Source organism: Endocarpon pusillum (assembly GCF_000464535.1).
Source record: "Endocarpon pusillum Z07020 unplaced genomic scaffold scaffold1122, whole genome shotgun sequence".
NCBI lineage: Eukaryota > Fungi > Ascomycota > Eurotiomycetes > Verrucariales > Verrucariaceae > Endocarpon > Endocarpon pusillum.
In genome coordinates, this window is record NW_006913633.1 from 57,935 (window position 1) to 74,645 (window position 16,711).

Consider the following 16,711-nt stretch of genomic DNA (forward strand, 5'->3'; position numbering starts at 1 on the left):
TGCTCCCCATCTCAAGCAGATCAACATGCGTAAAGTTCATTTCGCTTTGCTCAAAGGCTGTATCGGTATTTTTGGTATTTCTATTGTGGTGGACAGGCACCTGCCAGGAACCAGGGCTCAACACCAAACCAGGCACTTAACAAGATGGAGCAATCTGCTACCAAGCACAGGTGCAGTAATCGAAGCCTACTGGGCTGTTTCCAACCCGGATGCCAGTGTTACCAGCGGCTCTTGGTGCGCCAAGCTGTTCCGATGGTCCGGGCAGAATTCGAGCATGAGCGCGAAGCGAGTAGCTGTGGGTATAAGTAAGGCTGTACTCGCCTACTTGAAATTCCCACCTGGTCGCTGAATCCGACACTGCACCATCACACCACGAGTGTTGGGAGAGTGAAGATGGTGGTCACGACCGGACTCCCACTACATAACAGCATCCATGGTCATGTACACGAGCACAGCCCCCATTGCGTATGAGAGCACTCCGCACGCAAGCACCGACGGCCACACTTGCTATCACGCTCCAGTTGGCAACACGGTCGTAGTTGAGGTGCTGTCAAGGCGCTCTCAAACACGAGTCTCCATTTCTAAGGATTCTGTCAGACCCCATCCTTTGCTCGCGTTCTCCTGCCCACTATCGTGAAGAATGCATGGGTAGAGCCAGGGATTGTGTAGACGGGTTAGCTTCAGTATCTTCCGCCAATGATTGGCTCCTGTCCTAGAAGTGTTCCCGTCTCATCTATCTGGCTACTGGACCAGCCCACACGCCTTCCTTGTAGAACACACCATCGTACGATCACGGACAGTAGTATCACCTGCAGGCAGCTCATTACAGCTGGTCCGTGACGGTATCGTCTGTTTCAAGCCTGATTGCAGCTAGCTGATACCGGACTTATGCAATACTGAGACAGACAAGGAGAGAGGACTGCACTTCTCCGGATCCTTAGGAAGTCTAGGCCAAACATCAGCTTGGGATTGAAATCCTGATTGTGCCATCTGCCAGGCAATGTCAAAAGTTCCTGGTCTTCGAGTGGCTAGCATGGATGAAGCACGTAAGTAGCAGTACCATGGCCCCTCGTATCCAGCCGTCAGTTTCACTTACATGCATGGAATCCCCGTAATCCTGCGGAGAAGCAGTCCAACCCTTATTGACACCAAGTGCGAGGATTTCCCAACGGACTCATGCAACCTGTGGCGGCGAGTGGTGTGGGATGAGAGGCTCTGGTCTGTCCACCCGGTATGCAAGCTAATGTCGTCCTAGAGGTCAACCTCAATCCACTTGCCCCTAGCTACCTCGCGGACAAGTCTCACGTGTCTGGCTACTTTACGTGCTCTTGACTTTAAGTCATTGAGTTTCTCCAGTTCTTTCTTGGCGAAGTACTTTTTACGCTCTTCTTCGACATCCCAGTCTTGGTTGAACAAACCCAAACCATTGGTGCTTGCCCTTGATTCTTCTACCTTGGCAGATGAGCGAGGTAGAGGATCAGGCTGTTTGGCGGGACGCGCTTGGGAAGTTGTAGAGTTCATCTCTCTATCCTGGAAGCTAGTCAAGGTCCATCCCACACAAAGTCCAAGGTACTCGACGTTCCGCCATGAACCGTTCCAGTCTGGCCCAGCTCCTGGAAGCCTGATTCCTGAGCTCAAGTCATCGGCCAGTGCCTCCGTATCCGTCCACGAAAGCGCACCAAACCATGCGCCACAACCGGTCAAGTCGAGCCATTTCAAACAGTAAAGGTGGCGGCTGAGTTTTCTCAAAATACCTGCGGCTTCCCGCCAGTTTGATTCTGATTCAGTATACATGTCTGTCCCACCATATGATATCCTTGGTAACGTCCTCGCCACAGGATTGCGTATTGTAGCCGATGCTGCTGCTGCGTGGGGTGTAAGAGTGGGAGAAGGCCAGTATCCTAACGACAGCGACTGAAGAGTTGACAAGTAGGGCGTAACGGAGAGTAGCGATGACCAAGAGGCTCCCGATGTGGAAGACATCGCCGATGGGGATAGAGCCAACGAGAGATGCAGAAGCTTTGAAAACCTTGTTCCTGGCAATTTTGTTGAGGGTCCGGATAGAGACAGCTGGCTCGTAATGTCCCTAGCAGCTCCATCTGCATCGTCCCACGCTTCTGGTGGCTCACTGATTGCTTCTCGTACACTATGATCTCTAGTGTTGGCACTTGGGGCTGTGGAATCTCGTAGTGTGAGAGGTCGAATGACTTCTTTCTTAAACGATGACATCGTACGGAGCCAAGTACCAAGGGCTCGGCCCAGATCTAGCCGCATAACTTCAATGGCGTCCTCCACGGGCATCTGGTGTCCTGTACCTTCTTCTTCGAGGCTTCTGTACTCAGGAAAAAGTATACGCAAAGTAGTAATCGATCTTGTCAAACGTTCCTCTGATGTATGTCTGGAGATGTAACTGAGGAGGGCTTCCTTCAGACGAATGGGAATATATGCCAAGTAGTAATGATCATGTTGTAGATGCCAATCCCAGTTGTCTGCCATACTTCTCAAAACGGTATCCAGGAGACTTCGTCTTGGAGGAAGCTTTGCCCCGGGCAAGGGAACTTGCTCGTGAATCATATTCTGAATTGCATAGTTGGGCGTTATAATGAATTCGTTATGTACGGTTCTGCGAGTATGACGACTTGCAAGAAGTTGCCAGCTCAGTGGAGCAGCCGGACCTGGGACACGGCGTGTTTGTGCTGGACCTGATGCTCGGACACCAGTTCTGGGGCCAGGCTGACGGGTTTCTGGCACGTCCAATAAGTTTCTTAGAGATGGATGGACTGTAGCCACTGGCGCTGGTCTAGGCAGCAAACGTCCGGCCTCCTCACTTCTGAGTGTTCTGAGACACTCTGTGACAGAAGGTTTCTCTTCGAGGCCTGTGGAGCCATAGAGGGCTGGAGTTGTGGAGTTTGAAAGTGTCAATGATGGATGTGGCTTCGTTGACGGTCTCGTGTACAGTGGATTCTTCTGCTTCTTCGGCATAGATTCGGAATTACAACGTAAGAGCCTCAGGGGCTGGAAGCCTGCAGAACGAAGTCTCTAAGGGAAGCAAGAATGGAAAGGATATTGATAGTGTTGGAAGTCGTTGTGAGCGTTCTATGACACCAAAGCTTCGACTTACTCTAACTAGTACTATATAGCTTCAATCTCTGCACGGGCATCTCTTGGTGGCGGAATTGGCCGTACGCGTACAGCCAAACCCTTGGCATCACATGACCGCACTCTGCGCAGTAGTATTAGTCTCTCCTCCTTTCAGCAGGTAGATAGAATTCCACTTCATCACTTAGCAGGCCCAGGATCATCCACTCGGATCCTTCAAGACAATCTGATTAGATCTGGTTCCCACCCACTACTGTTCTAGTAGTACTCTGTAGTTACATGTGTTTCGCCTCCCACCTTGGCTTAGTTAATCCACAATAACAGGCAATATGTCGGTCTCTATAGAGGCAAATTCTTCTTAGGTCCTACTTGCACGAAATCCTATACATACTTACTGCAGACTATCATGCCAAGCTCAGCTCGAACATCCGAAGATGTGCATGATACTTAGTACTAACTAGAGTATTCGCAAAGCATTCCGTTAAATAAACACAGCACCAAGCAGATTTATTCTCAGATGAAAATTTCCAGTTGTCGGGATCAGATGGAGTGGATCAGGCTCGACTGCTTTCATCGGAAAAGGCTCGGAGTGCCGGGAAGGCGATGGATATGCTTGAAACTCTTATAAAAGACAAAAGTCCGTTTCATACAGGTCCATAGCGGCTACATAGGTGTCACATATTTCAAATCAATTCAACAGCGTCCTGGCGTCTAAAGTGAGTTGATTGAAGAAGTGAAGTCTATACCCATTAAATGGGACCATCAGTCCAAAGAGACCGGGCAATAATGTAATGCGCCAATTGTAATGTCAGCCTCTGCCACCACTACCTCCACCACCTTCATCGTCCAATCATCAATGAGGCTCTCATGACCCCGATCAGATGAAGTAGAGACTATCTTTGAGATACTCGTTCACCTCAGGTAAGACTGGCTCTCCGTCGACGAAACGGATGACTCGTCTTGCATGTCGATTTGCCTTTTTAGCCAAGGAAATACAGGACAAGTTCTTGGAGCTCCACGTGCCCTCGGGAAAGTCCCACGAAGCCTGCGAGAGTGAGCTGAGGAGGGAGCCGTCATTGACGATGTCCTGATCTATCCACAGGATCTCGAGCGGAAGCGGTGTACTTGGGCCAGCCTTCTCCGGGAGTACCTTCTGAAGCATCCAGGAATCAGCGGACGGTGTTGCTAGAACAGTTGACACGGCTTTGAGGTTTGTACAATGAGAATCCTTCGACAAAATGGTGGAATATTTCCTCTCGCACAATGGCATCCCATTCGGCTCAAAGAGGCGCGCTGGAGTACTAGTACCTACCATCACGTATGCAAGACTAGCATATTCAGCCTTCGCCCATTCTTTAAAACATAGCAGCTCGGTATTGGACAATCCTTCAGTTGGTGCCGAACCTTCTTCGCCGGAAAGGTTAGAGCTCCAGGAGTTCATTGCGTTCTCCATGATCTCATTTGCACCAACTCCACGACCGCGGTGTGCAAGGGGCTTGGACACGTTCGCAGCGGGTTTACCTCTGTTGGAATCCATTATTTTCTGATTGTTCCTTGCGGTTGGGCTCTCTGGGTCAGTCAGCTCCTTCCCATCTTCAGATTTGGGGCCTTTCTCCCCACCAGGGGAAGTGAATAGGCATTCTAGCATGGGCTTTGCTTTCGTAGCATGTTTTTCTGCCACGCTCTTCGATTCGGCAGCCCTCAGTTGCGCGTCTTCTTTTGGCATTTGTCTTTCTGCTGGCACCCCAGCCCGGAGGACGATGATTTTAGATCCTGTCAAAGACTTGCCGTCAACAAGCTCGAGGATAGCCTTCTTTACTGAATCGAACGCAGGAGCGACCGAAAAGGATCCCGTTGACAGATCGCAGCTCCTCACCAAGAATGTGCGTGCTTTGTGGAAGGAATCTGATCCTGACCACTTCGCCGTGATGCTGACGATGTACCAGCAACATGGCTTTTCTTTACAGGCTCGAGGTGCACTGTCATCCGAGTCGCCGTCTTGTGAGGCGAAGGAATGCAGCTGAGATACATGGATGCCCAGCAGAAGAGTTTTGCATGGTCCATCCACGCTCGAAAGTACGGGCTTCGAGACGGCTACACTTGCGCTCTGAGTCTTCAATCTGCTTACCAACAACGTTTTCATTCTGCGGTCATCCCCTGACTTGACAATGTGGCGAAAGAATGTCCCTGCAAAGTGATACCCCTTCCTGTGGCAGAAGAGCTTAGTAGCATTGTAAGTGCGACAAAGGTCCTCTGACTCGAGCCGCTCTTGTTCATCGATTCCAAGCTTTCCTAGGCTCAGAGGCTTTCTGAAAAAGCCAATGATGGCCGGTTTGAAGTTATCAGCGTCAGGGTTCAAGTTAGCCAATTCTTTTCGGGCATTCGAGATAAATTGGCTAGCAGTGCTGTCGTCGTACAGGTGAATAGTTTGGACCGAAACAACACTACCTTTTTTGAACGTAGCGTGCTCGGTAAAGGCTTTGGTGAAACGAGTTTTCAGATTCTCATGGTCTGATGAGGCAAAAATAAGAATAAGAATAGGTCGCTCGAGATCCAAGTTTTCTTTGTTCACCGCGATGTGCTTTGTGAGCAATTTGCCTTCCACGCTGCGCTCCTCAAGATCAGAACGCTTAGCTCTGAAGGCAGAATGTTCGCCAAAGCCAGGAGTACTCAAGTTGAATTGTTTGGCGGTCGTTGGACTCATTGAGCACTTCAGCAGCTTTGTGAAGTCGCCGTCCATTCTGGAGAAACATTTGCGGGCATGCTCTGTCAACTTCTCCGGCCAACCATTTTGAGCAGTGCCAAAATAAGTTCCGGCTGGGAGAGAAAAATACTGACCAGGTAGAACTGAGCACATGGTTGTTGGAAGGACTTCCTGATGTCGTGACGATCCAACAAGGACACAGTTCTGCTTTGCATACTCCTTGCACTCCTTGACCTTTGGTGCTGAACGATAGACTATGATCTGTTAGCTCAATCTCGTGATACTTCAGGTAACACTTCACCTTTCTCCATATAGTGGGAGACTGTCGTGGTCTTGCCATTATTCCAGTAGAATGTTTCCTGATCAGGATTGCCAGCCATCACGTCAAGTAGTTGCATGACTTCTTGCTTGCCGTGGGTCTTCTTGATGCTGATACCTCTGAGTAACCGGCTGACCTCGTCCACGGTAAGGGGCCCAAAAGCTTGCAAAAGCTCGGCAAGATTTATGCTCCTGAGAAAGAATCCCGTGCAGGGCGTGACCCGCCGCACCACAGACTTATTGACTATGCAGGTGTCCGCGACGATGCCTCTTCGCAGTTCAACCCCTTTACCAACTGCGATTGCCTCCCCAGCAATGTCAAAGATCCTGTGGCCGTTTACCTGAACGGAGCTCGTGTCATGAGCTTCGCGCAGAAAAACTTCATCGAGAGCGGTCAAGATTTCGCGACGTTTCCCAAGGATAAGCTCATCCGCTTCTGAGACCTCGAGTCTGCTTTGGAAAGATTCTAAATCAATTTTGACCATGTCTGCGTAGACAGTGCAAATCCTCAGGCCATCGTCGTCCACGGGGGATATCGTAGCAGTTTTGATAGTCTGATTCGTGCGCCTAACGACAACATCAGTTAGGAACCTGCCGAGAGCTTTCATGCTTCGTAAGGACTCTGGTAGATAAGTAGCCTCCCGTTCTCTCTCCTTCTCATGAAAGAAGACCGCCTGAAGGGCGTTTTCAACTAGCTCGGATTCTGGACTTGGAGAAAACACCGAAAAGTGACTGCCGTATACGAAGCACTTGGTCTTGCATTTGATCTGAAGCTTCCCCATGAATCTGCTGGCGAGAAACTTCTTGTCCGCGGCGGAGATGCTTTCGGTAGAGAACTTGATTGTGTATTTGTAGATCGTGGCCTTCTTCAGTTCAATCGGGAAGTCATTTGTCTTTAGCAGGATAGGAGTCTCATGGAGTGAACAACCATCTGATGCACCACCATTGGGTTGATCCATCATCGGAATGGGCAACTTGACGCTGGTTGACTAATGTAGTTGGAAGATTGCGGAAACAGGAGTGAATTTCAGGCAGTCTTTGAAGAACTTGTGCCGGAAAAGAATATGAAGAAAAGAAAAAAAAAGTAGGAGGATGTTAGATATTCATACTAATTTCTCTTAGACAGCTTTTAAGGCCGTCCTTTTGCATTGAACGACCTCAAAGGATCGATCTTCCTCGCTCCTGTGTCTGCCCGCCTACCTTTGTTCCGATTGTGCATTCTTGCTCTGCGGATTCTATTCTCACCCGTCTTCCGCATCCCGACAAAGCCCAGGTCATTCGCTGCCAGGCCTTTCCTTGCTTTGGCAGGCATCAGATACTCAGGCACATGCTTGAGGTGGGCCTGCACACGCGTAGCTCTGAGTTCTCCGTCATGCCTCAGGTGACGTAGCTCATCTGGGTTTTCCTCAAAATGAGCTCTGAGCTTCTCGCTCTTGAGTAGTTCCTGCTTCAGCTCGCGGGTCCTTGCTTGCCGCACTGCGTTCTGAGAAACAGCCCTTAGAGCATCGTTCATTCGATATCGGAAGGCATCAACTTGCTTCATATCAAACTGATACGGCTTGACTTCCTTGCCCCTCTTTGCTTGCCGTGAAATAATCCTATCAAGCACTCTCTCGTCGTGCTTTGCTGATGCAATGCTAGTTGCCTTATGTTTCCTATATTGCTCTGTAGGTATGACGAAAGAAAGGGCCATGCCAGTCTTGCCAGCTCTAGCGGTGCGTCCGATACGATGTGTGTATGATTTCGAGCTTGAAGGAAGGTCAAAGTTCAGCACACATGCAATGTCTTTGAAGTCAATGCCACGGGAGATTCCATAATCTTTGTGCTTTGATGTAAGTTTCCGTTTCTTGATTGCGCGTTCGTCCGGTTCTTGGTCAGACTCATCCTGTGGGTCCACAGCCTGCTCACTCTCTGGATCTCTCCCTGATGCCTTCCTGGAAGCAATTCCTCCTAGGACTTCTTGATCATCTGCAGCGATGATGTTGTCATAGACGCCCTTGTTGAATTCTTCTAGGACATGTATTCTGGAATTGACTGGAAGTTCCGAGTTGAGGACGCAGCTCCGTACCCCAAATTGTTCAAGGAAGAGCTTCAGGCGGTAGCTCCTATCCACGTCGCTCACAAAGATGACGCACTTACCCTTGATAAGATGCAGCTTGAAGATGACATATGTCAACAAGAACTTTTCATCTTCAGCGCACTTAACCACATATTGAGATACACCCGTGCCTTCCTCTTGACTGCCTCCCAGCTCCAAGACGGCTGGATCCCTACAAAAGAGTCCTCTCAACGTCTCAACCTCGGCGGTAAATGTCGCGCTCATCAGAAATGTCTGCACTCCTCGAGGCAATGCCTTGGAAATGGCATCTAGATCGGCCTCGTAGCCGTACGATAACACTAGGTCTGCCTCGTCGATAACGAAATGTGTAAGCTTTTCCAATGAAAATGTGGCAGAGCTAAGGTTCTGACTGGCTCGTCCAGGTGTCGCTATCACAATATCTGGCAAATCCGCCAGCATCGAACGAAGAACATCATGGGATACGCGCTGTGTTATGTTGACAGCGCGGACCTCTTTGGCACAGAATAAGGAGAAAGACACAAATACTCTGTAGATTTGTTCTGCGAGTTCGCGGGTTGGGACAAGCACCAGTGCAGATATGGACTTCTCCGACGGCGCTCTCGCTTTCCTGTGAAGTAGAGCTTGAAGAATAGGCAAGACGTAAGCAGCAGTCTTTCCGGAACCTGTGTCGGCCCTTGCTAGGCGGAAGTCAGCACGTCTTCCATCTCTTGTACATGAAGCAATCCCAAACCGAGTATATCCTTGCCAGCCAGTGCCAGTGGTATCGCTTCGGTCTGGACCGGCGTAGGCTTGGTGAACTTCTCTTTAGAAACCGCGCGCAGCAATCTTGCGTCGAGCTTAAAGTCTGCGAACTTTGAAGCGCTGTTCTGCGTATCGGGAGTGAACGCCTCTGCAGGTATATCGTTCTCATCCAGCTTTCTCTTCGTCATCTTTGCGTCTGATGAAACCGCGTGGGTGAGTGGGGAGGAGTTTCTTCGAGAAACCGAAGTTCGAAAGTGGTGGGGAATTTTCCTCTTCAAGCCCAGAGATGAGCTGTATGTATGTAAATCTTGGCGGACAAGTTGGAGATCAAAATATTTCGAAACAGATTTATTACGTAGATTTTCCCTCTCAACTAACTACAACCGACTCACGTGGTTCATGCGAATCTCTACCAACGATGGCACCCACGGCGCTAAGATCAAAAGAAAAGGTCGGCAAGCGTACGGGTCGCGGCGTGGGAGTAAAGCCCCTCCTCGACGATGCAGAGGGAGGCTCTACTAGCGACGAAATCCCAGACAAGGACGAGACCGAAGAGCAGCTGGAGAAGCTGTTGTTCGGCGACGATGCTGGATTTTTCGAAGGGCTAAAATCGCACCCTACAGGGTCGCAATTGACGCACAGGACGGAAAGGACTGTCACAGTGGCAGAAAGTGCAGAAGATGAGAATCTCGAGTCAGTTGCCGACGAGAACGTTTGTACAAGCCATGTCAGAATAACCCTGGGGACGCTGACGAGGTAATCTTCGGCAGCTTTTCTTCCTCGATTCTGGCGCAGACAACCTACCGGACGGCTGGCATGATACGCATGGTCTAAGTGGTGACAACCAGGATACAGGTCGAACGCCAGCTTGGGTGGACAGCGACGATGACCGGCTTTCTGTGTCTCTTGCCTCCCATCCACAGCTGCGCAAGCTACGCAATGCGGAAGGAGATGACGTTATCAATGGCATGGAGTACATCAAGCGGTTACGCAGACAATACGAGCGACTTCATCCTACCCCAGTATGGGCGAGAGTGCGCTCGCAAAGAGCTAGGAACTTGATGGACAGTAAAAGCAGCGCCTCAGACGACGGTGCGGACTCGGATATGTCTCTTGACGACGAGGTTCTTGATCAATCGTCAACTGAAGCGCTGAGTGACCTTCTACGTTCCGCTGGATCATTCGTACAAGCAGCGTCCCCATCGCAGCAATCATCAAAACGTCGCAAGCTGCGCCCCGAAGTCCTCGACATTCAACGCACGAAAGACATTACAGTTAAAGGTCCCTCATCTGTTGACTCCCTCCAGTTCCACCCCTTCTACCCACTCATCCTCTCCTCAGGACCATCATCGACAATTTCGATCCACCAAGTGTTCCCTCACCCTCCAAACCCCAATCCTCTCCTCACATCTCTCCACGTCAAAAATACCCCCTTACATAGCACTGCCTTCCTACCCCCCTCGGACTCAAGCCCTACCTCAGACTCAACAACAATTTACCTCTCATCCCGCCGCCACTACTTCCACACCTGGTCCCTCACCACAGGCGTTACCACCAAAATCGCCCGCCCCTTCACCTCCAACCCGCATCTCCGTACCACACAACGCACAACCGAGACCTTCCGTCTCTCTCCCTGCGGCCGCTACATCGGCTTCATCGGCTCCGCGCGCAAAGGCGGCGGCTACGTCAACATCCTGGCCACGCAATCTACACAATGGCTCTGCACGTGCCGCATCGATAGTCGGGGTGGGGTCGCGGATTTTGCATGGTGGGGAGACGGGAACGGGATTGTTGTTGCGGGCAAGAATGGAGAGTGCAGCGAATACGACGTTCAGGAGCGGAGGGTGCTAGGACGGTGGGTGGATGAAGGGGCGGTGGGCACGACCGTGATTGCGCTGGGCGGAGACAATAAAGGAAAGCAAGGTGGCCTAGGCGGACACCGGTTCATAGCCACCGGCTCATCAAGCGGGATCGTCAATATTTACGATCGCCGCGAGTGGAGCAGCACCACCATCCCGACCAACCCAACACCGCTGCGCACGCTAACGCACCTCACAACGCCAACTTCACACCTCGAATTCAGCACCGACGGCCAGATGCTCGTCATGGCCTCCCGCTGGAAGAAGGACGCGCTGCGCTTGGTCCACCTGCCCAGCTGCACCGTGTATCGGAACTGGCCGACGGATAGGACACCGTTGGGGAGGGTGTCGAGCGTGGCGTTGAGTCCGGACGGCGGCTTTTTGGCTGTGGGCAATGAGCAGGGCACCATCAGGCTGTGGGAGATCAGGGAATGAGAACTCGTCGACAACCTGGCGAGGGCGTGAGGAATGCTGTAGAAGGGGATTAGATCCTTCATGACGGACCATAAATACTGCAAGAAAGATGCTCCACTACGTGAAGGTTGGATGGATCCTCTCGCTCTCCTGGTCTCGTCATAGTAATACTGGTACCGCGCCGAAGTCATGCGTACATAGATACATAGGTGACGTGGTAAGTAGTAACTAGTTAGTTACTACCTCTTACCCTCCGCTAGATGCTCACAGACTTGAAGCATACACCCGGAACACCAACTCAAGCAGCATGTCCATCATGGGGTCAACCATTCAAGTGCGCGAACTACTTGGTAGTCCTCCGCGGTCCACTAGTAGTTACTGGTTCTATCGATACCGCAGCCCGGCCTGCCTCAGATATATGTAGTCAGTACGGAGTACTAGCACACCACCGTTCTCATCTTTCTTAATCGTCAACATCTTGGGCCTGGAGGAGGGGGTGTATAACAAAACCAAGCGAGAGGAGAGAGGAAGAGACTCAAAGGGTAGTTTCTGAGCAGTCAATGAGCAACTAATGTATTTGACTCTTCTATCATGCAGAGTACCGGTCCCCCAGCTGCACTGCACGACTATCGACTATCGCCGATCCTCTCAACCCATGCATTTCTCATAATGTTCCGGGTCCCTGACTCCCACCGTATTGCCCTGTTTCACCCTCTTGATGGTCAAAGCTGCTATTAACGCTGCCCCCACACCACTCCCATCCTCCGAACTGCTCAACACAATGGGATCTCGCTTCCCTTTCGGCCAATCCAAGATCTCCCTTAGCGCCTGGGCACCTCTGGCCTTGAAGTGGGGATACTTGTTGAAGACGGATCCATCTGCCCCTACGTGGCATGACTCAATGTTCTTCTTCCTACAGATGGCAGCTACACCGCAGGCGGAGAGGCGAGCAGCTCGGGTACCGATGAGTTCTGCGAGACGACGGGCGAGTTCACATTCGGGTTTGGTGGCTTGAATGTTGAGCATAGATTCGAAAAGATCACGGGTCTCGGACAAGTTTTCGAAGGGATCTTCTTCGATAAGGGAGAGGAAGGAGGCGTCCAAGGTGTATGGTTTCTTGAGCTTGGAGATGTCCTGTTTTTCGAAGATGAGGTTTTTGTTCTCATGCAGATCGACCAGGACAAGGCGGAAGATCTCGCCCAGGTACAAACCGGCGATCATCTTTTCGAAGGCTTGCTGACCGGGACGGGGTGAGTTTTCGTCGATCGTGACATCGTAGGGTGTCCGAGGTAGGACCACGTGTTCATTATCAAAGGCGCCGTATTCACAATTGATAGCCATGGGCGTGTCTTCGGGGAGGTTGAGATGCTTGAGTTTGGGAATTGAACCACAATTCTCCATGTAGGCTGAGTTGCAGCCAGTGCCGAAGATGCAGCCAATTTTCATGGCCGGATCTGTGTAGGCGGATGCGATAAGTGTACCAATGGTGTCGTTCACCAGAGCAGCAACTGTAATGGGAAGGTTCTGAGTGCGGTCAGTTTACAGGACCATGAACAGGATCGAATTGAATCTGACTCTCTTCTTAAGGACGGCTTCGAACTGCTCTACTACGTCGTGTCCTTCAACACCATCGATATCGAAGCCTTTTGTCCATCTCTGTAACACACCGTGATCAATGTAATCTTGAGTTGCGGGATAGGAGAAGGTGAACCCAAGGGGTAGGGCACCAAGGTCTTCATCCTCATGGTGGTACTCAATAAACTGCTGTAAACAATCGGCAACGTATTCCCACAACTCCTCGGCATTGCCGGTTTTCAACTCTTCTGGCATCCTGTACTTTGACTGGATGATATCAAACTCTCCTTTCTCTTCCGGAAGCATGATCTCGCAGACGCGCAGATTGGTTCCACCCATGTCCAATGCTAAAAAAGTGCCTTGTTCGTCCCCAGTTGGAAAGCCCATGACCCACGTCGGATTCATCGGGATGTTGGCGCCCTCATGGTCGAGGCCTTTCTCGAGTTCACCAATGAAGTGATCGGTAATCTGCTTGAGTTTGTCTTGGTCGACGATGAATAGCTTCTCCAGATCGGCAATAGCTTCGAGAAGACTCTTGGGCACATCAGCCATAGACCCTATACATTGTTAGACTTCTAGCACGATAATTGCCCTCGCTTCTTCATACCCTTGCGGGACGGCTTCCTTCTAGGAACAACCATCTTGCCGGTTGGAGGCGCCCTTGGGGTGGGCTCAACTGAGACCACTGGAAGGCCTACAAGTGCGGCACTTCAAGACTGGTGCAGTGGCTCAAGAACCTCAAGGGTAGTAGACCAAGAGAAGAGGGTCCGGTGAGGATGATAAGTTGCAGGTTTCTTCTAGAAAAGCCGATTGTGCTGAAGTTCAATGCAATCAGCTCCGAGGAAGTAACTAGCGGATTTGTTGATAGTGGGGCAGATTTGGCGAGGGCGAGGGGCAGCTCCGGCGAGGAAAAAGATAGGGGACGGACCGCGGGCAGCTGCAGCTTCAGCTTGGATGATAATCATTGAGATGTGTCCACGTGCACGTGCACGTGCCCGTGCCCGTCACCGGCCAAGACCTTTAATGGAAGCATCAGCAGTGATGCAGAGCTTTTCTCCATTTTTCCATCCCCCATTCTCCATTCTCCATTCTCCACCCTCCATGCCTGCTGCCGGCTTGGTATCGGACCGATATGACCGTGGTACCAGTATCCATACACCAGGCGGATGGCTCGGAAGGACCAACAACGAAGCTGCACCGTCAGAAGGATTGCCCTTCCCTGTAGCGTCTAATCGTCAGATGCATCAGTCCATCTCCTTGATCATCGCCCTTGCCCTCAGTCTCTCCTCTGGAGTGACTCTGTCAGCAATATCATTGGAAGTGTCACTGTTCAACTGAAGCTCCTCCCATTCATCCTCCTCCATGTTCATCACCATACAAATCTGACTGCATTTCAAGAATGCGCCTCGGTATGCATACTTCTTACCTTGCACGATGACGGCAGCAATGTTGTTGATATCCCGTTCCAGCCGGACAGCCCCAAGCTCATTCACACGCCCATGATAGCTCCAAATCTTCTTCTCAAGCAATTTGCTTAGATACGAGACGACTATCGTAAGTAGTCTATCAAACGTGCTTTCGGTCATGATTCGAGCAATTGGTTTGGTCAGAGCGTCCCAACCATGCTGGAAACGTCGACGAACGCGCTCTCCATCTTCTTCTTCTCTGCCTTCTTCCTGTGCTAGCTCCTCAATCTCTTCTTTGGTCAATTGGTACTCAACGTCACGGAAGGCATCAAGTAATATAGGCCTCAACCGCGGCTTCATCACGTTGTTGAACACAACATGGACACTTTCGTTCAGAAGTTCCGTTGTCTTGTTCTCAAATGTAGCATCCAAAGATCTCAAGATATCGCTGACCGCTTCGGCGTCATGTGCGAGCGGGAACAAGCTGTCTAGCAACCTAGCCGCCGCTTGCTCTGATGTTGCTGCTGATTCGGTCTGTGAGCGAATAATCTGCTTGACATAGTCCATAGCAACATCTAAATCGTTGATGAGGACCAGGAATGCAACGATGGTGTGCTCGGGAGGAAGCGCTCCCTGAATCGCGGCTTTGGGGTAGCTCTCGTCTCGCATCTTGCGTTGAATCATGCCAATGAAGTCTGAACCCATGATTCGGGCCAGCGTCGGCACCACGCTAGAGACAACATCTTTCTGAGAAGTGGCTAGAGACTGCTGAAGGACCTTGTTAAAGATATACATAATGTCTTCCACAGCCGATGAGATGTGCGGCGGATTCGAATTCAGTGGTTTGTGCGGATTGAGCGACAGGTTCGGTGGCTGCTCGTCAAGCTGGAATGCCTTTTCGACTGATCGTCGAAAGAAGAAGGTTGTCATAGCGTTGAAAGGGGAGATCAGTCGACCAGTCACCTTCCTCGCAAGCGCTGAGCTGGTCAAAAACGTGGGCACATCCCAATCGATATCATTGGAGGGCTTGCACTTGTCAGTGATGAACCTCACGTAGAGTGACCATTTTCCCATCATGACAGCCATCTCGTTCAAGAGTGCATCAATTTCCTTCATATCCACACCCTCATCCTCGCTGGATCGTGAATTTGGCTGATTGGCTGGAGAGCTCGATCTCGGTGTTCCGGTATTGCCTCGCTGAGGTGGTAGAAAGCTCTGTACTAAGAATGTGTAAGCGTAAGACTTGATGTCGGTAAGCTTTCGATCGACTTGTCGTTCGTCTGCCCATGCGTCGAGTATGATGCCGCCTTGCAGATCAGCTTCGACCTGCAATCGCTCAATGACTCGGATCGTTTTGCCACTGCCGTAGTGACGCTCTATCAGGCTCCCATGGCCGTCAATAATTTGCGCGATGTGCTCGAAGAGCTTCGTCAGCGCATTAGCGTAGAAATACCCATCCTTACTCTGGCTGCCGCCAGTGCCCGCGTTCAAGTTTGCTCTCGCCCTGCCCGCTACGCCCTGACAAACGTAACGTCCATATACGTCGAGTCCCACATCTGACCGTCCGATCAGCGGGAAGAGTTTGAAGAAACGCGTAATTTTCGGGCCATCGTTGTCCTTGATAGCCTTGTCGAATTCGCGTAAGAAGAGACCACACAAGGATTCTGACGCATTTTCTAGCGTGATGTTTGGTGCATCTGGAACTTCTGCTGTAGGCACTATCCTGGCCGCAAACAGTCCATTAATAACATCCTTAGGAATTTTGGATGCGCGTGACAGATAGCTTGCAGCGGTCTCCCAGTCCTGAGGAGCTCCCATCGATCCCATAACCCCAAGCAGGCATGCCTTCAGCTCAGCAACTTGGTCCACCACGTCCAAAGTAGCCTTGACGCGGGACTGCTCCAGGTCAAGTCGTTTCACAGAACTCGAGATCTTGTTCGCGGTGGCTGCAGCATTCGAGATCATGCCATTGCTGATCGAGCGCGTCTTGGAGCTCTGTGTGCTTAGCCCGGCACGTAGGATGTCGAGTCTTCTCAGTTCACGTTGGAAGTCCTTCTGAGATGCAAGCAACTCGTCTAGCTGTGAAGTGACAGCAGCATCGCGCATATGGAGCTTTGAGAGTTTAGATCGGATCTCTGCAACAGAACTTGCACTGTAGACATCTGTAGCATTGTCATTTACACCAATGCTCGATTCTTCTCCCAGAGCTTCAACAGCAGAGTTCATTTTGGTGTTCATTTTGGTGACACGAAAAATCGCAGCATATGAGTAGGGACAGTCTACCTAGATTTCGATGCAGAAGCGGAAGTAGTGCTGATACGATATTGCTTAACTGCACTATCAATACGATTCGATGCACTCCACACGAGTACATTATTGGAAGAATGTGAATAATACTCTACTTTATCTTGAAAGGTTGTCAAGGAAGCCCATTTGTCTTACGTAAGCTGGCATGCCTCTAGTCAAAATTCCTCCCCAGTCTAGTTTCAACTATGCATTGCCTTGCCTTTCGAGT

The 16,711-nt window shown here is 50.7% G+C and overlaps 6 protein-coding genes across 6 annotated transcripts; 1 reads left to right on the forward strand and 5 right to left on the reverse strand.

Annotated features, from left to right (window-relative positions):
• Positions 1-1,251: 1,251 nt before the first annotated feature.
• Positions 1,252-2,982, reverse strand: EPUS_05133 (uncharacterized protein; the record flags this gene model as incomplete). Its single annotated transcript, XM_007789510.1, has 1 exon — positions 1,252-2,982. One exon carries the CDS (start codon positions 2,980-2,982, stop codon positions 1,252-1,254), a length of 1,731 nt encoding a protein of 576 aa, XP_007787700.1.
• A 994-nt stretch (positions 2,983-3,976) lies between these two features.
• Positions 3,977-7,080, reverse strand: EPUS_05134 (uncharacterized protein; the record flags this gene model as incomplete). Its single annotated transcript, XM_007789511.1, has 2 exons — positions 3,977-6,057; positions 6,105-7,080. 2 exons carry the CDS (start codon positions 7,078-7,080, stop codon positions 3,977-3,979), a joined length of 3,057 nt encoding a protein of 1,018 aa, XP_007787701.1.
• A 170-nt stretch (positions 7,081-7,250) lies between these two features.
• EPUS_05135 (ATP-dependent RNA helicase dbp9) lies at positions 7,251-9,130 on the reverse strand (the record flags this gene model as incomplete). The annotated part of the gene is made up of 2 exons (XM_007789512.1): positions 7,251-8,878; positions 8,932-9,130. The coding sequence occupies 2 exons, from the start codon at positions 9,128-9,130 to the stop codon at positions 7,251-7,253; spliced, it is 1,827 nt and encodes a 608-aa protein (XP_007787702.1).
• Positions 9,131-9,360: 230 nt separating this feature from the next.
• EPUS_05136 (uncharacterized protein) lies at positions 9,361-11,236 on the forward strand (the record flags this gene model as incomplete). The annotated part of the gene is made up of 2 exons (XM_007789513.1): positions 9,361-9,654; positions 9,713-11,236. The coding sequence occupies 2 exons, from the start codon at positions 9,361-9,363 to the stop codon at positions 11,234-11,236; spliced, it is 1,818 nt and encodes a 605-aa protein (XP_007787703.1).
• A 627-nt stretch (positions 11,237-11,863) lies between these two features.
• EPUS_05137 (Hexokinase) lies at positions 11,864-13,431 on the reverse strand (the record flags this gene model as incomplete). Its single annotated transcript, XM_007789514.1, has 3 exons — positions 11,864-12,739; positions 12,791-13,347; positions 13,398-13,431. The coding sequence occupies 3 exons, from the start codon at positions 13,429-13,431 to the stop codon at positions 11,864-11,866; spliced, it is 1,467 nt and encodes a 488-aa protein (XP_007787704.1).
• A 603-nt stretch (positions 13,432-14,034) lies between these two features.
• EPUS_05138 (uncharacterized protein) lies at positions 14,035-16,434 on the reverse strand (the record flags this gene model as incomplete). The annotated part of the gene is made up of 1 exon (XM_007789515.1): positions 14,035-16,434. The coding sequence occupies one exon, from the start codon at positions 16,432-16,434 to the stop codon at positions 14,035-14,037; it is 2,400 nt and encodes a 799-aa protein (XP_007787705.1).
• Between the last annotated feature and the right edge of the window lie 277 nt (positions 16,435-16,711).